This window comes from Strigops habroptila, chromosome 9 (assembly GCF_004027225.2).
Source record: "Strigops habroptila isolate Jane chromosome 9, bStrHab1.2.pri, whole genome shotgun sequence".
In the NCBI taxonomy this organism is placed as follows: domain Eukaryota; kingdom Metazoa; phylum Chordata; class Aves; order Psittaciformes; family Psittacidae; genus Strigops; species Strigops habroptila.
The window spans coordinates 89,891-113,544 of NC_044285.2; the positions used below are offsets into that span (position 1 = coordinate 89,891).

General features: G+C 42.6%; 3 protein-coding genes across 9 annotated transcripts in view; 1 reads left to right on the forward strand and 2 right to left on the reverse strand.

Moving 5' to 3' along the window:
- Window positions 1-1,265, reverse strand: part of IQGAP1 (IQ motif containing GTPase activating protein 1) — a 69,212-nt gene extending 67,947 nt beyond the window's left edge. The window contains exon 1 of the mRNA XM_030497813.1: window positions 1,237-1,265. The gene's annotated coding sequence lies outside the window, so the exon portion shown is untranslated. The remainder of the gene's footprint in view (window positions 1-1,236) is intronic.
- Window positions 525-15,850, forward strand: TUBGCP4 (tubulin gamma complex associated protein 4). The gene is made up of 18 exons (XM_030497825.1): window positions 525-1,538; window positions 1,621-1,749; window positions 2,324-2,446; window positions 2,962-3,015; window positions 3,470-3,526; window positions 4,094-4,173; window positions 4,867-5,068; window positions 6,997-7,162; window positions 8,250-8,374; window positions 9,033-9,083; window positions 9,296-9,401; window positions 9,687-9,794; window positions 10,035-10,173; window positions 10,641-10,818; window positions 11,767-11,901; window positions 13,084-13,200; window positions 13,651-13,790; window positions 14,119-15,850. Exons 1-18 carry the CDS (start codon window positions 1,461-1,463, stop codon window positions 14,129-14,131), a joined length of 2,001 nt encoding a protein of 666 aa, XP_030353685.1. The 5' UTR covers window positions 525-1,460; the 3' UTR covers window positions 14,132-15,850.
- Window positions 15,851-16,381: 531 nt separating this feature from the next.
- TP53BP1 (tumor protein p53 binding protein 1) overlaps window positions 16,382-23,654 on the reverse strand; it is a 29,197-nt gene continuing 21,924 nt past the window's right edge. For 6 of the 7 annotated variants that reach the window (XM_030497805.1, XM_030497807.1, XM_030497804.1 and 3 more), the window contains 10 exons: window positions 23,251-23,543; window positions 22,742-22,918; window positions 22,078-22,499; window positions 21,755-21,946; window positions 21,072-21,275; window positions 20,296-20,508; window positions 19,558-19,652; window positions 18,360-18,559; window positions 17,381-17,526; window positions 16,382-16,749 (listed from right to left, as the gene is read on the reverse strand). In XM_030497805.1, coding sequence (XP_030353665.1) covers window positions 16,538-16,749; window positions 17,381-17,526; window positions 18,360-18,559; window positions 19,558-19,652; window positions 20,296-20,508; window positions 21,072-21,275; window positions 21,755-21,946; window positions 22,078-22,499; window positions 22,742-22,918; window positions 23,251-23,543 — 2,154 coding nt within the window. In that variant the 3' untranslated portion in view covers window positions 16,382-16,537. The remainder of the gene's footprint in view (window positions 16,750-17,380; window positions 17,527-18,359; window positions 18,560-19,557; window positions 19,653-20,295; window positions 20,509-21,071; window positions 21,276-21,754; window positions 21,947-22,077; window positions 22,500-22,741; window positions 22,919-23,250; window positions 23,544-23,654) is intronic. The other variant, XM_030497806.1, reaches the window with a different exon arrangement.

Here is a 23,654-nt window from a genome sequence, read left to right on the forward strand (position 1 = left end):
TGGCTGTAGAAGACAACTGTGTTTAGATTCAAGATTTCTCTAATAGATTAAGTATGTAGTATGTATTTATGTTAATAAAAGCATTACATTAATAGTACTGTACAAAGGTACCACTAAATTACGTATATAGTGTTTACAGACTAAACATTTTTTGGTCAATTATTGAGCTGTCACTACATATTTAACTACCTGTAAGATACCTGTAGCATGCTTAGCTTCATCTGAAATGAGTATTTAAATTCAGCATTAATCAAAGCCCACCCGTTAGCACAGAACTTTTGACCAGCAGCATGGGATTGAACCAAAGCCTTTTACAAACAAGGTAAGGACTGCCACTAACTTCAGTGCTGCAAGACTGAAGCCAACAGTGCTAAACCTCAAGTGCAGTTCCCTGAAAGCAGGAATAGCACATAGCTTTCCTGGCCCAATTGTATACTGCACTATTCATGTCAATGATGAACAACAAACGCCTTAGCCAAATTCCTCAATCTTTACCCAGGCAATAGATGCTTTGTCAATATAAAGAGAATAGTTTTATTATACTGATACATGATAAAACGATACTGTTAGGGGTCCCAAGTTACACATAAACATAGTTACAGAAAGCAAATGCAAACATGTCAGAGACTGTACTAAAAGAAAAACATCTTTAGAAAATGGGGCGACATACTAGGAACATATTAATCCCTGTAAGAATGTAACAGAAGTTGTTCTTCCTGCATTTCAGACCTCATTGTTACAAGCTGATCACAAACCAAATATACATTTAAAATGGACAGTTGACATGTTTTATGATGCTTAACACTAATTTCTTCTAAATGAAGAAGAGTAAATATGCGCATGAAGGAAAACACTGCCAAAATTAGGAAAACTAACATGAGATTGCTAAAACCTGTTATATATAAGATATCTAATTATTTATTTATTAGATAACTTTTTTTTTAAGCCAGTTTATTAGATAACAATTTTGAAAGCAGACAGTTTTGACTAAAAGAATACTGAAAGAGAGACAAAGTGAATGAAAGCAATATATAATAAATGGCAAAAGGTAAGACTGGCACTGATACATCATAGAATAGTTTGATTTGGAAGGGACCTTCCCCCTATAACACTGACAAATAACATGAGAAACTAATAAAGAAACCCACTCAGGAATACCAAAGCCAAAAACTCACCCATCCAAGCAAGCTGCGGATTTGCTGCTGCCTCGAAGGGACCTTCCAGACCAGCACTTACCATCACGACCTCGCACGTTACCCAACCGTTCTCCCACAGCAAGCGAGCGCCAATACACCCCCAAAGCGGCGAAGGTGAGAGCCTCCCTACGCGGGGCGGGGCACGGCGGGGCGGATCTGCCCCTTGCAGTACGACTGCGCGCAGATGGTGAGGCTCTGTTACCCTGGGTCTGCCTTTCCCGGCGGCCCTTGCACGCTTCCCAGTAGTCCGCGCGGCGCTGCAGGATGATCCATGAGCTGCTGCTGGCGCTTAGCGGGTACCCGGGGGCGGCCTTCACCTGGAGCAAGCGTGGTGGCCTGCAGGTACGGGCCGCAGCGGACAATCGAGCCGGACCCGGAATCCGCCTCTCCGTTCCCCTGCCCTCATCGCTGTTTCCCTGCTCAGGTGTCCCAGGAGCTGCCGTTTCTGCACCCCAGCGAGACCAGCGTCCTGAACCGGCTCTGCCGCCTCGGCACCGACTACATCCGCTTCGCTGAGTTCGTGGAGCAGTACACGGGGCACGTACAACAGCAGGTGGGGCCGCCGCAGCGCTCCGCCGTGTTTCCCGGGCAGCAGCCGGTCCGGCTGGGCTGCCCTCGGCGCTCGGGTGGCCTGCAGCCAGCTCCGTGCGGTGTGAATAAGGGGGGGCCGCAGGGCGGCAGACGGTGGCCCAGATGCAAGATCTCGTCCTTGGGGAAGCAGACTGTAATGATTTCTGGTCACTGCAGAAATCTGCAGTGACCAGTGCAGAAATTCTGGTCACAGGTATGCATGAACTCTACAGGATGCTCATCCCTGTGTTGTAGCGAGTTCTCCTCATAGTTTGTGAAGAGCTTTGAGATCCAAGAAGTATGCTTAGGTGCAAAGAAGCACAGAAGTTACCAGTGGTTCCAAGCACTTGCATCTGCCATGAAAGAACTCAGAATAATTCTGCTCAAGCTGTCTTTGTGTCAAACTTATGTTTTGTTTTTCTGGGCGCTTTCTGGTGGGCTGAGGTGCGTTCCAACGTGTTCAGACCACTGGCTGCTGGTGTAACATTGCATAGCAACACCATTACTCTTTAAACCTGCACTGGGGAGCTGATGTAGATTTTATTGTTTGGTTTCAGGACCATCATCCATCTCAACAAAACCAGAGTGGGTTACATGGCATTTATTTGCGAGCCTTCTGCACAGGTCTTGATTCAGTGCTGCAGCCTTATCGACAGGCACTACTTGACCTAGAACAAGAGGTAAAGGAGAGAGATTTGGAACAAGATGCTGCCCTGCTGCTGACAGGTTGTGGGAAGCTGTCATTTCTGCAATTAATATGCTAACTAATAGCAGCTAAAGAAGAGATAAAGTATTTTCCTTTCCTAATCAGGAATGTCTTCCAGGTTATTCCTGTGAGATGCTACTGTAAATGACTCTTCATTCTAATAAGTATTAAGCCCACTCTAGCTTCAATTCAGTAAGTGCCCCAGCTGCCTCAGAAGCCAGTGCTGTCTCAGACTACTGTGACTTCTGTTTTCTGTTGTAAAGGTTTTGATTAATTTCCACTAGATTAGTAGCTGTTGTATCTTGGGTACCGTTACCATGCAGTGGTTGTTATACTCTAAAATGGGACATAGCCCAAAATATGGGAGGGAAGGGGAGGAATAGTGGGAGAGCTGTGGGAATGGAAGATTTGGAATAGAGAGGCAAACCTGCTTTTTTACTTAACCGTACCTGATTTTAATTTTCATAAATTGCTTTGTTGTTCTCGCAGTTTCTGGCTGACCCTCATCTTTCCATCTCACATGTTAATTACTCCTTGGACCAGGTATGTCATATTAATAAACAGGCAGTGCTCTCCGGTTACTCTTATCACTCCTGGAGTCTAATGAGAAAGTGGGTAGGATAAATAAGGGTTAGTGTGTCATGTCGTGCCATTTCTTTTTAGCACCTCTACATTTGTAGTCCCTTAATCATGCTCAGAGGATCACTTGCACTTTGACACAAAGCTTAGGTCTTCCACCTTGTCCCTCACATATTCCTCACAGCTTGTGTTTAGCCTGAACTGCAGCTGGAATGTCGTAACTTCCTGAATGTTGGTCCAGTGGAGGGAGAACATACTTCCTAGAGATTTTCATGTCATGTTTCTAATTTGTGGGGAAAGACAGATGATAGTTTAACTAAATTATTGTAATTAGCTGCTGTCCACCCTTACTCATGTATAGTTTTTCTTTCTCCCTTGCATAGCAACCTAATTCAATATTTTGTTCCTTGTTCTGCAGTTTCAGTTACTCTTCCCTTCTGTGATGGTCATGGTGGAACAGATCAAGACTCAGAAGGTACAGTAAAATTGTAGCTAGTGTCTCTTGACAAGTTTCCTCTTTAGCTGATAAAGTTCTTTCTGCCCCCACTGCAGACCTTTAATACTAGGAAAGAATGTGGTTTCAGTAATGGATGCCATATTCCCAGTACTGCTGTAAGTACTGAACAACTAATTTGCAAATCCGTTTACCCTGGATTTGGCTTTTTTATTATCAGTATCGTCTTTTGATGACTTGAATCACGCTAGGCTTCATAGAATGAGATGCTGCTGGATGGAACTTCTTCTCTAAGTGTTTTCTCCCACTGTCACTTGGGGGGAAAAAAAAAAGGCAGAGCTGATGTTTTCAATCCAGAGATGATCAGTTTTTGTTAAAGGAAATTTTTGAGAGAAGCTTGGGTGTAGAACCACACATAGAAGGTTTCATTCTTCACTACATGGAGCATGCTACATCTTTCTTTCTGTAAGACTTGTGCAGCTTGTTATGGCATTTTCCTGTTAGCAGAAAGCATAGTGTTTAAATGACTGAAAAGGTCAGTACAGATTGACATAACAGATCTAGTCTAACCATGTTTTCTTTCTGCAGATTCATGGATGTCAGATACTAGAGACAGTCCACAAACATAGCTGTGGGGGGCTGCCTCCTGTTCGCAGTGCTCTTGAAAAGTATGTAGATACAATAAAGCTGTTATTTCATTCTTCTGTAGTAACTGCAGTTAGTGTCAAAGTGTTTATCTTGTAAAAACAGTAAGATAATTTAAGATACAGTACGATACATGCAAAACAGGCTTGCATGATATAAAAGTAGAAGTAGCATGCAGGGAAAACTGTCATAGTCCCTATTTTTTATCTAAAGCAGACTCGTGACAGGAGTTAAGGCTTTCTCCATACTTTGGACTTAAGGCTGAGGAAGGTTAGGACCCTGTGTTGTTTTCTTTGGAGGTCTACATGAACTGTTTTGCATATGGTAGACCTGTTACTGTGTTTTGATCCTTCAAAAAAACAGTGAGTGTTGCTAGGTTTGTATGTCCTTGGGGAGAAAGCTGGACTACTTAAAAGGTAATTTGTGTTCATGCTGAAATGGTAATGGAGCAGAAACTGCAGGACTGGAAAGCCACTGCTAGCTTACTTAGACATCTGGTGTACTAGCAGACCTCTGTGGAAAAGCCGCGTATTCAGAGAATATGTTAGTTTAGTTTTGCAAGTGATTGGTCCACCTTCCTCTAAAAAAAAAAAAATGAAATTCCACATTAGCCATTTAGCACTTGCCATAATACCTCACTGGACTTTCCAGAATGATGTACAATGAGGTTTTGATTTCTGTGTGCAAAAGCCTTACTGTGCTGCTTTTGACCTCAGGATTCTGGCTGTGTGTCATGGAGTCATGTATAAGCAGCTCTCTGCCTGGATGCTGCATGGATTGCTACTAGATCAACATGAAGAGTTTTTTATCAAACAGGGCCCCTCTTCTGGGAATGTCCCTAGCCAACCTGAAGAAGATGATGATGACCTAGGAATTGGGGGCCTTACAGGAAAACAGCTACGAGAACTGCAAGACTTGGTAAGACTGCAAGTCATAGCTTGGCATCCTTCGGTCCCTAGGGCACTAAAGAAGAAATACACTGTCTTCTGCTTCAGTGTGAGCTATGCTGGGCTGGACATATATTGAGACCGGATACGATGGGAAATAAACAGAATATTGTAATAGGTTGCATTTAGGCATAAAGGACAGAGACATACCATTTGGCACAGTTGCATAATCTTGGGCAGGAAGCCCTATGGGTGGAATCTGTGACGCTGTTATCAATTAATTGCAACTGCTGTATTCACCCTGCTCTTGACTGACTCTTTTCTGATTCCTTATGGCCAACACTCTGATCTGCTCAACACAGGCACTGGTGGTAGTGTGAGCAATTGCAAGGGAAAGGTTGTGGGGAGCTTGGGTGTTGACTTGTTTTGCACCCTGCTGGCAGCTGGGTCAGGTGCCTTTCTTGCACAAGCGTTGGTTGTGCATATGTTGCCTAACAGGATCATGACATTACTGGGGAAAAATGTGCTTTGTGAAAGTCAAGAGGCTGCTAAGAATATGTCCAGAGTGTGAATTTAGGGAGCAACCTGCCACTGTACTGGGGAAATGCAGTAGCTCCTCACATAAATGGCATACCATTAGAATGTCCTTGTGCAAAGCAGCTTAATGGAGTAATCTTACACACCTTGTGCATCTGAAGAGTGTCTGCATCAGGGACAAGTGAGGAGCAACTGCAACTCTGTAAATTCACACTCTAGTTTACTGCAAGAAAATGTTTCATGGGCACCCATGGTGTTAGTGTGCTGCTCGCAACTTGGTTGTAAACACACACAAGATTCACCCTCAGAACACGCTGCTTTGCCCAGTACAAACAGTCTCTGCTGAGGACAAGACTACACACAAAAGCAAAAACACTACAAGGCAAAACCATGAAAACTAAAGGCAGTTAGTGAAAAATCTGTTATTTCACTATACTGGATACAGGAAGAATGTGAAAATTGGCACATCTTCTAGATTCATTGTGTAAAATACAGGCATTTAGAAGATGACACCGAGAGCGCCTAATTACCTTTCTTCTTCAGTATTATTGACTAAGTGTTGGCAATTCTTCAGTCAGAGAGTAAAATAAATCCTGAGTGTTAGTGGGATAGACCAATAAAATACTTGAGTATTTCCTCATCTAAAAGTGTCAGAAAAATCTTAAGAAAATAACTGCCACGATGTTAGTGTTAGCACACAAACTCAGACTGAACTCTCCCATTAAAATGAAGAATTCTGGAGATGGCAAACATGCTCAAAAATTTGTTAACACAGTGTCTTTTGGATTATAGACTCTTGCCTCTGTACTCAGAGTTCTTTACTAATACATTCAGAAAAAAGTTAATTGCTTACTTTATTGTTTTAAACGCCTCTTGCAGGAACTGAGAGAATTGCTTACTTTATGCTAGCAAGCCTTCAGATCTTTAACCTATTTGCTTTCTAGTGGAAGTGTTTACATTTGGCCCATATCACAAGTGTTCTAGCAGTGTTGAAACATACAGGAGTGGGTGCAGGGGAGGATTGTTCTGGGGAGTGCTAATGAACATTGTTATGGCTGCAAAAAACCCGATGTAATGCAGTTGCAACAAAAATTCCATTTGCTGATGTAACATTATCCTTTGGGAGAGCTAATTTGCTGCTATTCCATAAAGGTTTAGCTTCTCCTTTTCTGACTTCTGCTCCCCTCTCTGATGAAAGCAACATGTTCTCTAGGGAGATTTGCTAGCATACCAGAAGTATAAAGAAGTTTGCAGGGTTACTTAAATAATGCAAATCAAGTTTGCTAGCTTTCTGCTTACTTCCAATGTACTTGGATTACTACTCTCACACACCCCCCATCCTTTTACACACCTTTTCTATCTGGTTTTCTCACACTTTTTTGTCTTCTTTCCCCCCCCGCCCCGCCCCGGGGTCTCTGATAGCGCTTGATTGAGGAGGAGAACATGTTAGCTCCATCTCTAAAACAGTTTTCTCTGCGAGTAGAAATGCTGCCCTCATACATTCCTGTGCGGGTTGCTGAGAAAATCCTTTTTGTGGGAGAATCTGTACAGATGTTTGAGAATCAAAATGTTAACCTGACCAGAAAAGGTAAGGAACATCTTTCTTGTGTCCTTTGCTTAGTTATGAGTGACTGACAAATATGTTCCAAAATGCTATATTAACAAATTCCTTAACAGTCACTGACTACTGGCTGATACTGTTCAGAACATACGGATGGTTGTGCCTGGACAGAGCAGTGGTCCCAGTGTTCTGATTGATTCCAAGGGAGCAGTGTGAGAACAGGATGAGTAAATAATAATAATACTTTCCAAACATGGTCTCAAAGTTTCCAGCAGCGAGTCACCGTGTGATTTGCTTTGGATAAATAAAGTCATATTTTCTTTTCAGTTTGCATCCTCATCCCTGACAGGTGCAGACAGACACAAGGGCACATCTTGCTCTGAGTGTGTAAGTTGCAGAATCAATCATAGGATTAAAATCCATCCACAAACATAAGAGATTCATAGCAAGGTGGTTCCAGAGGTTGCTGTGGAAAACAAATGAGTAAGATTCTTTTTTAAGTCAGCAAGAGAGAGACAGTTCCAGCTGATGCCTGAGAAGTTTGCATTGAAGATAGTTTTCAAATATATTCCTATACCATTTGGGGAGTACTGCCGTGGGGAGTTGAGTGACATTACAGAAAACAATGGAACAATTAAATTAGACTGTTTTCTTGCCTTAAAAGAAGTGAGTTGAGAAGAAACTGGTCGTCTAGCTTAGCTGGTTTAAAAAAATAAATCCCCAAGTTCAAGCAGTAGATAGATTTGAGAGGGGTGGGGGCAGGTGGAGAACCAAACTAACTGCTTAATGTGGCAAAAAAGTTGTGGTTCAAAGATCTACCTCAGTTCTAGAAAAAAGGGCTGTAAGTGGCAGTCATTTACATAGAAAATATTTGGTTTTTTTACTGATACCACAGCACTGCCATGGCAAGTATCTATACTGTAACTGTACTTGCAATAGTAATCTTGTAGCTTGGTACTTGCACTTTGAGGCCTCCTCAACTTCACATTTCTCACCAGACCTGAGATGATGCTGCCTGGACAGTCTTTCTGCCCCACGGTGCTGGAAGGGGTCTGCACTTCTCTAAATGGTATTCCTTTTCGTTGTCCAAAACACTCTTCTCATTGCTGCACAGGCTCCATCCTAAAAAACCAGGAGGACACTTTTGCAGCAGAGCTACATCGACTCAAGCAGCAACCGCTCTTTAGTTTGGTGGACTTTGAATCAGTGGTTGACTGGATACGGAGCACTGTTGCTGAGGTGAGGTTCCCACCACTACAGTAGTAGGAAGAGAACTACTACGCAGGCTGAGAGGCAATTCAGATTTGTGAATGACTGGGATGGGGGGCTCTTTAGAATCAGTTAGTGAACAAGTGTGTGAAAGCTGCAGGTAGATTTCATGTTCTTATGGAGCTTGGAGCTTCATGTTACCTCAACTTCTAATCACAAAAGGACATTAGCAAATACTGTGTGCTTTCATGGGGGAAAGAAGTCAAATGACTTCAGAACTTTTCATCCTGCTTTCAGCATGATAGATGGCATCTCACTGGTCAAATTCTTTGCTTTGGCAATTTTTAGTCTTTTTTTCATTTGGGATAGGAGCCTGAGAAGGTAGGGAGGCAAGAGAAGTGGGAACAAAGCTGGGGTGAAACTGATTTCATCAGAATTTGGTTATTTTTTGTCATGGGCCTTCATGTTTCTTAGGAAGGGTTTCTTGCTGGAATACATCAAGAGTGTTCTAACTGCTAGCATGGGCTGCCCACGCACAGGATTCTTAGTGTGTTCTCTTGTGCATTGCATAGGTGCTGTTTTGTATGCATCTCAAGTATTTTAAGACAGCTACTGCTCTCACTGAATGGGTTTAGATAAATCTGAGCTGAGGTTTCTTTTCTTGTTTGTTTTTTTGTTTCTTCACTAGCATCTTTGGAAACTGATGGTGGAGGAATCAGATTTACTAGGACAACTAAAGGTAATGTAACTGCTAGCTTGTTTTTGCTAAAGCAGCTTGTATTTTTTATTTCTTTCTTTTTGAGTACTGGATGAAATTCAGAGCTCTCCAGCTGTGTTTTGAAATGGCAGAAGTTGTCCAAGCAATAGTGAAAATAGATGCTATCAGCGAGGGTGCTTAATATTCCTGTTCAGTTTTTTATATGCTTATATACAAAAAAATTATCTCCACAGATTATAAAAGATTTTTACCTTTTGGGAAGAGGCGAACTATTTCAGGCCTTCATTGACACTGCACAGCACATGTTAAAAACACCACCTACAGCTGTAACTGAACATGGTGAGTGTTACTTGCTTACCGAACTGTCTTTGCTGTGGTATAGCGGGAAAATGGTTAGCTATTAGTACAGAAGAGCTCTATCTTATCCTCTAGATGTTGTCATTAGTTTTGAAAGAGGAGCACTTGTAAACATCTCAGAAACTTTCAGATGGCAGGTTTCTCTCCATATTTGAAACTAGTGAAAATAGCATGTCAGTGTTGCTTTTTATGGCTGAGCATAAATAATTAATGCAAAAATAGCACTAGCTGCATCATCTTGTGTGGTATCTGCTCTTTCGTTGTCAGATGTCAACGTTGCGTTTCAGCAGTCTGCTCATAAAGTGCTGTTAGATGATGACAACCTTCTTCCTCTGCTTCACTTAACCATTGAGTATCATGGAAAGGAACATAAAGGTATCTGCTTGCTTTTTCAGTAGTGAGTTAAGAGGGGAAATGATGACCTTGTTTTCAAGTCCTATTACTTATCTTTCTCTGAAGTTAAAGAAATACTAACTTTGTTCCCTTTGCAGTCCTATGTGATGGCCTAGCTTGCTTTGGCTCTTAAGAAGAAATTCTTTTCTTTCTCCTTTTCTTCCTTGCCATGGTTGTCTCGACTAAGAAGATGACTTAATTCAGCACCTTATCTGTTTTCAGATACTTCTCAGACTCGCGAAGGGCCTTCCCGGGAGTTATCTCCACGTGAAGCCCCTACATCTGGATGGGCAGCTCTGGGCCTTTCTTACAAAGTTCAATGGCCGCTGCACATTCTCTTTACTCCTGCTGTTCTGGAGAAGTAAGTACTAGGTATGGTCTTTATATCTTCATCTGTAGATTTCCTGATCTCAGGCACTTACTCATGTGTTGCAGGTTTTTTTCCTGTCTATGGAGAGAAAGGTAGAGCTACAGTACTTTTATCCTGCTCCTTGAAACTTAAGATGCTTCCTTCTACTGGCGCATATTGAGAATACTTGTAATGACAGTGAGACCTGCAAGACGCTAACAGATTTTATGAACAGTGCTACTTTGACAAAACAGTGTCAGCTCTTTCCTCCTTATGGTGAAATTAACTTTGTGGTTTTTAGGTCAGTAATCAATAGAAACAGAAATCTGCTACTCTGAGATGGGCCATGACCTGACCTACCCTGTCTGTTGGCTGGCAGCCACCTTGTTTCTTTTTCTAGTCTTGCATTGTTATGTGCACCACTATCTGCACCCAAGGAAGATTTTAATCTTAAAGAACTTTGTATTTTTTGGCTGTAGGTACAATGTTGTATTCAAATACCTGCTGAGTGTGCGACGAGTCCAGGCTGAGCTACAGCACTGCTGGGCTCTCCAGATGCAGCGCAAACACCTGAAATCTAACAGAACTGATGCCATCAAATGGCGTCTGAGGGATCACATGGCTTTTCTTGTCGACAATCTTCAGTATTATCTGCAGGTCAGGATTATAGAGAAAGGAAAACTGTATCAGTTAATCGGGAACAGGCAGAAATGCATGGAGTGAGCACTGAAGCCCTGTCTTTCAGATTTCAGATTCTTTGTACATTAAGGAAATCGGGATTTGCCTTGGAACAACTGTAGAACTTTCTCTGAGTTCCCACATTTAGTGCTACAATTAGAGTCTTTGGATTTGTGAATCATTGAGTGTTACTGGAAATGTGGGAGTTTGGGCTCTCTACTGCTGCTACTAAACATTTGTGAGAAGCCACAGTCATCTCTGAAGTAACATCATTAAGATACTAGTTAAGATGCCATCCTGGCTTCTTTCCTTGCCCTATTAAGTGAACTCCAGTTTGAGTTAAATAACAAATGTTGTGTGGGTTTTTTGGTTGGTTGGTTTGTTTTAAGAATTGAAAAGCCATATCCTGACCATTTGAAGTAAAAGGAGACTTTTCAAATGTAAACACCAGTTAATAGTAGCATGATTTTGCGAGAATTAGGTATCATTTTGTTAACAGCTATAACAGCTGAAGTGAGGGCCCCAGCTTCCTATATTATTCAGAGTAATCCTGCTGAGCTATTGCACTGCAGCCTTTGTCCTGAGATTCCAGATAGTATCTCCCAGTGTAAAATTCAGAGATTACTACCATCAAGTACCTTCGTTCACATGCTAGCTATATACTTTTTCAATAGTTTATCTTAAAGAATGTGACCTCTTCCCTTTCTAGTTAGATAATACTTAGGCATCAAAAATTGTTTGGGCCCCCCCTTTTGTGTACTACTGTTGTATTTAATTCCCCATTCAGGACACAAAAGGTGATCCTCAGCCTCTAGCATGAGAGCAGCAATAAGGAAATTTCCAATAAGGAAAGCCAAGTTTCTTACAGAAAACTACTGTCTGTACTCCCATTCCTCAAGATACTAATGAGATTTCTTTACATACCAGGTGGATGTACTGGAATCTCAGTTCTCACAACTGCTGCAGCAGATAAATGCCACACGAGATTTTGAGAGTATACGATTGGCTCATGATCATTTCTTAAGTAATCTGTTGGCTCAGTCTTTCATCCTCCTAAAACCTGTAAGTAGGTCTTGATTCCACCTTTTTCTACAAATTCTCCAACTGCCCTAAGAAACATGCCTTTTGAGCAGGAATGACAAACCATCTTTTTTCAAACAGATAGTTGATAGTCTCCTGCAGAGAAATAAAGCATTTAGAAATAAAGCAGGTATAAACTAGAACAGATAACTGAATTGCAATCATTTAATTTACAGTTGCTGAGTGTCATGCATTCCCAGCCATTTTAAATCAAGATTTCCCAGTATTCAGTTAACCTTGGTAATTTGAACTTTTGCTGCTCTGTTTTTCTTACAAGCAATTTCATTAAAGAAGTTCCAAGCATAGAGCTGGGAACTGTATTCCTGAGGGACTCATTCTGAAATGCATTAGATTAGGAAAAATTCCCTCTGTTACTTACACGTTAGAGGATAAAAATAGTTGAGATGTTCCTGAGTGGACTTTAAGGGTATTTTTTATTGTTGTTTTAGTAAAAATATGTTACAGGGGTGCCAGTACTTTTATTAAACATGTAGCCTCACAAACACATTCTAAAAGAAGGTTGTTAACGATGGAACACTGCAGTACCCCAGATCTTACCTGGTTCATTTATTTTGCTCTTAGGCTGTGGCATAAAGGTGGCAGAATACTCATGAACGAGTCTGGAACTTTGAAGTGTTCCAGTAGTACATCTGTGAGCCATTTGGGCTTTCTTACACTCTTGAATGCAAGTTACCTTGATCAACTGATAAAAAAGAAAGTTTTGTGAAAGTGAAACCAAAGCCTTGACCCACAGCTCTTGCTGTGCTTTATTGTTCATTCTCAATCCTGAAGCTGCAGTGACGGCCTGCTGGCTGGACAGGGAAGCCAGTGTTCAACTTCTGTGTCTATACCTTATATAGACATATAAGTCATATTATAATCTTAATGCTTATGCCAGTCACTGTTTTCCTGGTAATGTCTGCAAAAGGTTGGGGGTGGGAGGGAAAGATGCAGCATCACATGTAAGTAAGTCCTTCTCCATAGAAAACCTTACAAAAGTGCTACAGGTGCTCTAACATCTTCCTTACTGATTGGAAAGCATGGTATTAGCAACAACTTGATTATGAATGCTGCAACTTCTCAGGTACTAAGAACAGCTTTTTCTGGGTTTGACCTCTGTTTAAACTTATGTTACAACTTCTGTTGTACTTTTATCCCATGCAGGTTTTCCACTGCTTAAATGAAATTCTGGATCTTTGTCATAGTTTTTGTTCTCTGGTCAGTCAGAATCTGGGCCCATTGGATGAACGGGGAGCTGCACAACTCAGTATTTTGGTGAAGGTGAATCTATGGTTATCTGGACCTGTTCTTCTCCCATGCAGCATTTGCCTAAGTAGTCATATTGGCTTTAGCAGCTGTAGAACAGGACTGAGTTTAAGCTGAAACCTTCTATTTGAGTACTTGCAATGATTTTAATTAATCAGCTCTTCCTGAGTTGAAAATTCTGTGTGCACAGAGAGGAGGAATGTGGGCAAATACACAGTAGTTAACCTATTGGAATAGAAAAGGAGGTGGATATCAGTTGGTACTTCTGCTCCTCCTTTTGGATACCTATCAGCTAATAATTATTGTGGCTGACAGCTTACCTTATACTGGAAATCTAGCATCACTTCTCTTACAGTGATTCTTTTCTTCAGGATGTTAAAGGGTTGTTTAGGCAGGAACAGAAAGGAAAAGCTTGTTTTCTTTCTTGAGAGTGAGTGCCCAGAACTGACTTCTTCTACTTTGTAGGGATTCAGTCGTCAGTCATCACTTCTCTTCAAGATTCTCTCTAGTGTTCGGAACCATCAGATAAACTCTGACTTAGCTCAACTGCTGCTACGCTTGGATTATAACAAATACTACACCCAGGCTGGAGGAACCTTGGGCAGGTACGAATACCTTCATGGTTGCTTGTGGCATTATCCTGAGGTACATGAAGTACAAAGTGATCTAAATGATCATAAGTAATTTTTATTAATTGTGGAAGCCAAAATAATTAGAAGCAAAGTGTTGATAAATACTATGACAGAAAAGTAACAAACCAACATGAGTTAACTTTTGGTTTTCTTATGCTTTTTCCCCATCAAGTTTGTTTTAGCATGAAGTTGAACTAGTTGCTAGCTCATACAGGCTGAAAAATGCTGATGTGGGTTGATAAAGAGATCATCGTTTACATCCTTTCAGCATGTAATTTTAATATTTACCCTTCTCTTGCAGTTTTGGGGTTTAAGCACTAAGACCTTTTCTTCAGGCCGTGACCAATGCCATGTTAAGCAGTGGAGACTGTGCCCTTGGAGAGCTTGCACTGAACTGAGTGTTAATTCGTGGCTGGCTCTTGCTGGTGAAGCCCTGTTTCAGAAGGAATTGCCAGGAAGTGCCACTTACTGTGAGGCTGCCCTGTGACTGCAGAAAGCTACTCCATGTTTTCCGAGCTAGTAAAAACATGCTTTCTGCAACCCTGCATATATGTATAAATGCTTTTAGGGAGGCAGTCTGTACCTCTTCAGAAAGTGAAAAAGCAACAAAAATTACAATGTCTTGACTCTTCAGCTGGACTATGATCTTTTGCAAGTTGGAGTATGGAGGAAGTGGTCTGTTGTTCTTGACTATGAATTAAGTTGTGGCTCTATTCAGAAGTTCCACTGCTTTACAGTACACAATGTCTGCTAATAAAATACAGACTTGCAGGTAAATGAAACAACTGCAATAACAGCCTGAGGGAAAGGGGGAGGGAAGAAGGATTTTTAGGAATCTCTTCTCGTACAGTGCATTGTTCTAGCGTATCTGTATAGGTATAGGAGCTACTAGTGGTGTCACATGCTTTCTCTATAAAACATAATACATTTTGTGTGCTAAAGTTATGCCCATCAAGACCGAAGTAGGAGCTTTGCCCTATTCAAAATACAAACCTCCCTCTGCTGGCAGAAAACTGCTAGAACTAAAACTGGGGAGAAACACGCAGGATGCCAGTTCTAAATGCTACTAGTGACTGTCCTACTGAACCACAATAAAACCATCTTGTCACGCAGTTATGAAGAATACTGTCAGCGTCTGCACCCAAGTGCAAAGGGTTTAGAGTGGCACAGCGTTCTGTTCCATGGAAAGCAGTATTTGGCAGGAACTTCTTGCATGTTACTAAGATTTCTTAGTCTTGCTAAAACAGACTATCTTGCAGTAAGTCCAGTTGGATGAATGGCAGAAGAGAGCCCTCTGGTCTGTCACTGGGGTGTAATATCAGCTTTCCCAGTTTGAACGCAGAGGCTACCAGGAAACCACCCCTGCCCTCAAAGTGTTGGTATTTTCACACTCTAAAGCTGCAGCTCTTGAGAAAGTTATGTGTGCCTGGGGGGAAAAAGGCTGCTTTATGCACACTTGGATACAGTAACAACAGCCAGCCAAATAAGAGTGCCTGGCATCTTCAGTATGCTACAGATGTTTGTGGTCGGACTGTGCCTGATGCAGAGTTTAAAACCCTGTGACTGTGGAAAAAAAGTTAGAAAACTAAGAAAGGGTGTTGAAGTTTGGATGTGGGATTTACAGACCAATACAGTCAAAATATTAAGGTAAAAATACAAAATAATAAGATAAAAAAACCACCTCAAGAAAAACTTATATTTTTGAAGCAGGGGACTGAAGACTCTGAAGGAGGCTGGATGAAGGCCTGGGTAAACATACCTCTAGTCTATAGGGTTGTAAAGAGTGAAGAACTGTTGAACTCTGCTTTTGTCTGTATGCAGGTTGACCATTAAGATAAAGTGCCTGGCTGTGAATGCAGCAGCTTAGAAATAGACTTACTCCATTACCATATAAACAAAACTACACAGCACTTACTCTTTACACCTCAGTCTCCCAGCAGTTCAGTTGTCCTAGGTCCCTGTGTCTGCATCTCTTCTTAGGTAGTGCCAGTCTGCACTAAGGCAGGTCAATACCTATATAGTCACAACAGTGAGGAAAAAAAAAAAAAAAAAAAGAGGTAGCCAAAACGAAATGCCACTTTGTCCTACAAGTTCTAACCAGGCACTTAGAATCAGAGAATAGTTAGGGTTGGAAAGACCTTAAGACCATCTAGTTCCAACCTCCTGCCATGGGCAGGGATGCCTCACACTAGACCATCTCTCCCAAGACTCTGTCCAGCCTGGCCCTGAACAGTGCCAGGGATGGAGCAAGTTGCAACTTCAGCAACGTGTTGATGAAATTAAAAATACCGGCAGCAAAGTGGAGGAGTACACATCGTGCTATTCTTCCAAGAAACAAGTGCTGCTGCCCTGAACTTGGTCATAGGGTATTCACTTCTGTAAACACAGGCTGCCAGTTAAGAACACCCCTCTCCCTTCCCTTCCTTTATAATTGATTTTGTATTAGCCTTTACTGGAAGCAGGGTATTAGTGCTATTCAGCTCAGAGAAATGAAAGCATTTCTTTGCCCTCCTCTGGAGGCACAGTCCTTTAATAAGTTTAGATAAATGAGGAGTCCCAGCAGCTACCACAAGAGATTGAACATTTATTTCATCATAAAAGTCTAGCAGATAAAACTATATACAGTAATCCATGCACACTGTCCAATTACTACACAAACATTTAAAACCTGATTAAAACACGGTCTGCACAACAGTGGGACAGCAGAGCAAAGTTTTCGTTTAGTGGGAGGCATAGTCATGTTTATATTTTGGATGCTTCTTGTAGCCTACTCTCTCCCCAGCAATAAGGCTTTGGATCACCCACTCTTGGGAGACAACAGGCAGCTGTAAAGCTTCAGCACACTTCAGGACACCAGCTGGGCAGGAAAAATCAGTCACCACCACATCATAAACACCCAAAGGAATATCTGCACAGGAAGAAAGACAGGGATTTGTGAGAAAAAAAGAAAAAGGATCTTCTCTGCAGGAGATCAGTTTGTTTCACCACTGTGAAGCTCTTCCATGTCCTCTCATTCCTAGCCAGGGAATTCTCTTTTTGTAAAAGTTAAGACATGCTCTACATGTACATTCTACACTGCACCTTTCAAGTAAAAGATTCTCTCTAGTCCAGATAGAAATTAACAGAAAACCAGTAGCCAGCATGACAGGCAGGACTAAATACCACAAGTCCTGACCTCAGGCTGTGAGTACTAGGGCCTACATCCCATATGGAGATGGAGAGACAGCTGAATTCAGAGGGACAAGGAAGCACAATTCTAGTGACCTACAGAAGGTCCAGGAGCAACTCTTGCCTATTTTCCCCTTTCAACATAGGGCTGGAAGCTGAAGGCTTGTGTCCTGAATTGTTGCACCATCTCCTTCTCTGGAAGGTAGGTCTTCTAGATGTCACCTTCTAAATTATATTCAAGCAGAGAGCTAGCATCTGCGCTTTGCCTTCCTTTATGCTTAAAGAATGCCTTGTAAAGCATCCTAAATGGTTTTAGACCATACTAGAGACATGGGATGGGATCCCATGGCATGGGATTCCTGACTTCTAGGCCCAAGAAAGTGGCCAATGAGTACCTTTGTTGTGAGCATTTGAGTAATGCTGTTTAACAGATGCTGCTCCCCCTGTCATGAGGATTTCAGACCACAGATCCAGGAAGTTCTGCTGCTGGTCCGACACCAGGAGAACCTTCAGGTTATGGAATGGGTTTTCTCGTGGATGCCTGCAGCGTAAAGAAGAGATATGCAGATTGCTAATAATATCCAGTAGCCTGAGATTTTATTTGAGGACCATTATCTAATTCTTCCAGTTACCTCACTGGCTCCCATATGAACATGGAAATTCTTTGAATATGGGAATTCTTTGGGTATCTTGCATACAATGACCTGCTCTCTTACCACCCCTCCTGAAATACATGGAACAATTATTCTCTGTTTATGGATAGTAAAACAGTAGACAATATTGGTGGTGTGTGCGTGCAGCAGCCTAAATCCAAAATCAGGCTAAGCTCCTCCTTAATCCTGAACCACTTTTCTGTGCCTATCCAAAATGCGTCTGCTTTGACAGGGCTAAGCAGGCTGGCATCAGTCTTCTGCCCAAAAGCCCACAGAAATTTACAAATTGCTTTTGTCCACCCTTCACCTTGCCTAAGAGTCTGACCTGACAATTGTTCTCTCAGAACAGACCTACTAAATTAAACTATAGAAAATGCAGAAGCTGGCTTCAAAACATACCAATCAAAGGAAATTGCAGTAGTATTGTTCTCCTTTATCCATTTCTGAGCAATTAGTCAGCCAAGTGTGTGGAAAGCCTGGCCTGAATTCTGCCTTCCTCATGAGGAGACTGACATTTTTTCTTACTTCCCAGGAGACTTTTTTGTGATTATGGCATGCAAATGTACCTTGGCATTAGAGCTCACTGCAAATCCAAGGAAAGAGGTGGAAGTGCTGTTCCTATATGAAGGGAAGGCATGGGAAGCAGTACTAGGGCCATCTTCAGTACTCTCTGACTAAATCCTCAGTCTGTGGACTCAGATTATAGTTATTTGGCACTTACCATTCCAGCAATTTTTGCTCCTGGAGGCTATAACCAGCTGGCAAAAGGTAATTCCGGTAATTCTGAAGCTGGTTAGCATGACAGCTGTCATGGACCCAGACATGAGACACACAAGGGATCCCTCTGGCAAGGCACAGCAAGTATTTCCTAGTTCGGCAATGCTGATCCGCAATTAAAAGACACTGATACGCTGCGTTGCACTTCAGGGGAGATAGAAAGACACGTCAGCAGGAGACAATGCTTGCAAAAAAACCCAGAAGTCATCCTGCAACTAAACACTTCAAGAGAGAACAATTACACCCGATTTTCAGAGCCATATTATATGAAAGGTGAATTAGATAAACAGATTCTGAAATCAGGAGTACCTCTAATAGTCACCTATTCCAAGCTGTGCAGTTCACAGGCAAAAACTCTGCCTAGTAGTTTTGCTATCATAATTATCTCTTCCAGGTCAGAAGATTCACTGTTTAGTCTGAGACTCAGTAAGTCACTAGAGAAGACTTTGCATCCTTAGGCAAGATGCTCCAAAAACAATTTACCCTCTCTGTTAAAAATCTAAATTTAAAGTAAACATGACAGTAAATGACATTAGTTGTCCAAGTAGATCTGGTAAGTGAAGAATGAAGAGCTCTACCTCTAAGTATTCCGAGGCACAGACCTGTGGTACTGCATCCACTCCTATGTTCCACAGTACAACAGAAACAAGACATACAGGAGCAGACCCAGCCAAGGGCCATTAAGATATCTAGGCAGTGGAGCATCTGACATACAAGAAGCAGCTGAGAGAGGTGAGCTATTTAACCTCAAGAAAGGAAGGCTGGGGTGGTCTTATCAATGCATATTCATGATTGATAGATAGGAGGGTGTACAAAAGATGAAGCCAGACTCTTCTAGGTGTTATCCACTAAAAGAACAAGAAGCAACAGGTACAAATTTAAATGCAGGAGATTCCCTTCCTTTTTTTTTTTTTTTTTCTTCCTTCAACTGGGGATGGTCAAACACGGGATGAAGTTGCCCAGAGAGGCTGTGGAGTTTCCATCCCTGAGGACACTCAAAACCCACTGGACAAGGACCTAAGCAATCTGCTCTAGTTGATCTTGCTTTCAACAGGGGGGGTTGGACAAGATGAGCTGTCAAAATTTCATTCAATCTCAACTATTCTGTGACTACTGTTCTAGATCAGTAAGTGATCCCTTACCTGGGTTTCATTGAAGTCTTCCAGAATATAACCAGCTCCCGCTCTCAGCTGCTGTGCTACGTAATGTTTGTCATATGGAGTCATCTCTAAAAACTCTACAGCAGAAACAGAAAGTTTGATTTTTGGCTGTCATCTATCTGCTTATGTCCATACACTCCTCAGTCCATGGAGCCTCATCCACTCCAGTGAGGAAGCCCAGCCTTCCTCCCAAGAATAATTAAAGAAAACCCTTTGAACAGTAAAATAAGAAAAACCAAACGTGCCCCCCCCCCAAAACCCCAACAAACCGGGGGGCAAAAAAAAGCAGTGGTCAGATGAGCCCAGCACCAGCAGCGAGCACCCGGGCTGCTGCCTTCATACTGCAGTTCAGTGCATGAAACATGACCCTAGCAAAGGCAAACTGGAACAAACCATTCATGCTTTGCAGTCCTGTGTTTCTCAGCACTATCCTGTATCTCTCAAAACCTTCCTTCTCATGTTATACTGACACTGCTGATCACTAATTTTCACATCTATCTTAACTTGCTGAACAGCCCCAGGATCATCACCAAGGTTTGCCACATTTCAGGCTGTAAATTCTCTAAACCAAAGATTGAATCTTAGGTCCTTTCTGCAAAGGATTAAAGAACAAAAGGGTAAAACAAGCTCTCACACAAATGCCTGATCAGAGAGCATCCAGCATTTTTCCTAAAGCCACAGCATTCCACTTGGAAATGCAATGGATAAGATTTGCCTCACCTTCTTCCTCCTCACTACTCCCTGCAGGACCATCTGATGGCTTCTGGTGATTGACCAATTTGTCACTGGGTGTTGCCATGGTGAGGAGAAAGGCATAGCCCAAAAAGAGAGTCTTATTATGGGGCAAGGGTCCGTGATGGTCCTCCAGTACTGGAAGATCTACAGCATCTACACGTTCACAGGTGCTTACAGATTCTCCAGTTCTCACAGCCCCTGCAGCGAGACAGAAGCACCATGAGTCTCAAAAGTCAGGTTCAGCACAAAGACCCTGGGTAAGATTTGGAATATGTTCAAGTTCAGTTATTTTTACTGGAGGAGACAGGGAGGCAGGACTGGTAGGACAGGTAGAGATCTTTTACCCTTCTGGTTGCAAAGAATCTTCAAATCACAACCTGAATGACGAAATTGACAATGTTTGCCAGTCTATCAATATCCTGAAACACCACCTACTGCTATGAAGGGCTCCTTTAACAGCAAGGCATTTCAGGACTGACTAAGCAGGTAACAAAAGACATAAGAAAGGAGAAAGGCAAATCACAACATTCAGGTCAGAACACTTCTAAAAGGCAGAACTGAAAATATGGCAGGAAAATACTCAGACCGTGCTAAAAATAATCTCTGTTTGCTGAATGCATCCAGGGAGAATCAGTCTCAAATCCTGCAGGGCAAAGAGGCAATCTTTTTGTTTATGGGAAGTGGAAAGATCAATCACAGAAAAAACAGGGAGGGAAAAAATAGCTGAATGCAAATTTAAAAGCAGAAAATAAGATTCTCACCAAGCTTTATCACTGCTGACTTGCGGCCACGTTTAGCTGGGGATCTCTCATCTTCAGAAGCAACAAGTTTCCTTTTCCCAGACAGTGTGCCTGGTGGGATGCGTGGGCTCTCCTGCCCTTTACGAGTGGGAGTTGTGCTGCTGCTGGAAATGCTGGGAGAACCAAGGTTACTACGACGCTTCCGCTTCCCCTCCACAAGATTATCTGTGATACAGAACGCAGAGATCAGTCACTGCCCGTCACGTAACTCCATGAGCTTTCACCTACCTATCTGTACAGAGGTGGCTAAACTCCATAGTACCTAGAAGGTACGCACTACCACCCTGTGACAGGGAAGAGCAAGACAAAGGTACCTCACTTGTCTATCTCTCTTGTCAAGCCCAGTAACCCTGCCTGTCTCTTTTCCTCCCAGTACTGTTGAAGAGTTTGTATCACAGCAGCCATCCACCAAGTGTACATGAGTACAGCATCACTGTCCTAGATGCAGGCCACTCTCCACAAGCCAGTTAATACCAGTAAGTCTCTGAGCGAGATGCAAAACAATAAAAGGATCTCAGAGATGCATTAAGAAGTACCCAGAAAGATTTAAACACTGGTAATTCAGGTGAGGAACTAGAAGTGTCTCAAAGGCACAAGACGCAGAACAACAGCTCAGCCAGCAGCTGAATAGCACCTCCCCTTACCGAGACTGATGTCAGCTGCTTTGGTCAGGGGGGTGACAGGTTCATAAGGTCCTAGTCCAAATTGCTCCCGTAGCTTATTTCCTTGTTCCAGAGACAGGATAACAGCCATTCGTTTGTACCACTTTCTCTGGCCTTCCTTTTCAATGCAATAGTATAGCTCTCCAGACTCCTTACGATGTCCCTTCACCACACCTGACAAGACAGCAAATAACACCAATTAACCAACTATCCCCAGGCTTTGCATCCTCCTGGACAAGCATCCATTTCCCATTGCATTCAGCAACTCAGAAAACCCAAGGATGGAGTTCAGGCTTTGCTCTTACCTGCACTAAAGTACTCATCCTCTGACAATGCAGTCACCTCAGTCTCCAGTGGGATAGGATCACAGAGTAAAATATCTTTTCCTAGCACATCACATTCATATCCATCATCAAAGAGCAGCTTGTACTTTCCTGCTCCAACATCTTGGGTAATCATCCCAGAATAGAAGTACCCATTTGAGGACCACTTTGCTACCACCCTGAGGCCCACAAAGCTGCTTCCAGAAGATGAGTCCGCGCAGTCCGAAGGACCAGTCACCACCTGTAATGGGATTTCTGGAGAGTCACTTCGACGTAAGGCACAGAAGCCAGAAGTGTTGGGTTTCTCCCCTCCATCTGGCAGGCGAACTGAACGAGTAAATGATTTGTCCTCAGGCGATGCTGTAGTTGAGAGATCCTCCGTACCTGGCAGTCCAGCTAAATCTCTGTAGAAAAGAGAAAAGCAGTCCCATAAGGAAAGAAGAGAAAAGCACTCCCAGGAAGATCAGGAAAAACAGTTACTAAATAAGAAATACTTGGGCAAGATGCTTGTATCTGCTACATGCTATCACGAAAACTAGCTCTTGAAACATTCAGCACTCCTTTTCTTCTGTCACATTAAGTCAGCAGCTCCCCATTCTCTTCGTTGGAAATAAATTAAAGTTGTTATCGCCCTTTTCCAGGGTACCTTGTTCCTGTTGTTCGAGATGGTGGGCGGCCTCTTCTTCCTCGCCCGCGAGGTGTCATGGGTGCTTTGCCACCCTGACGAGTGCCAGGCAAAGATTCTTCCTCTTCCTCACAAGGCAGTGCTCCTGTCTGGCTAACTCTGAGTGAAGATGCTGGCTGACCAGCTCCTTTCCTAGGGCTAGAGAATTTACAAGTTAACTGCCCTGCAGAGACAAGCCAGCTCATTAGGATCCTCCCATTTTCTCTGATCTTACAACTGGTCAAGAAGTTTGCCTCATCATTGCTAAACTGGCAAGAGCTTAGGCAAAGCAATGTTTCACAGGGAAACAAACTGCTCCTTTAGGAAGAACACATGTGAAAGTAAAGACTATCTCCTTACGTCTATTCATCAAGCCAGATCTTTCCCAGAACAGTCCTGGTTTAGGGTCTATCCTGCTTCACATTTCCCCCCAAGCCAGCTGTTCACTTCTGTAAAATACCCCTTCTTCCTTCCCAAGGCTCTGCACACACCTTAATTTTCCTAAGACGCCCCTGCCAATGGGTAAAGCGAACTCTCCAGTTCCTGTCCCACACGCTTTCCCTTTGACAGCTCCAGCTCCTCGCCCTGAGCTGCTACTGCTGCTGTGTGTGGCAGAGTGACCACTGCTTGCTCCACTGGATGTACGGTGGAGGCTTGAGGCCTTGGATGAGAAGGAGCTGACATCACCAAGGTCCCCTGAGGTCAGTGATGAGCCCGCTGCAGTTCTAGAGGAGGATGCATCAGTCTCACACTCCTGGCACTCCACTACAGGCTCTTCAGTTTCCTTAAGTGGAAAAAAAACCAAGGAGGTTCATCAGAAGTGACACACTTGCTATACAGAAGCTCTACAATCATGAGGCAAAAGCACAGACAAGTGGAGACCATGTTCATGAAA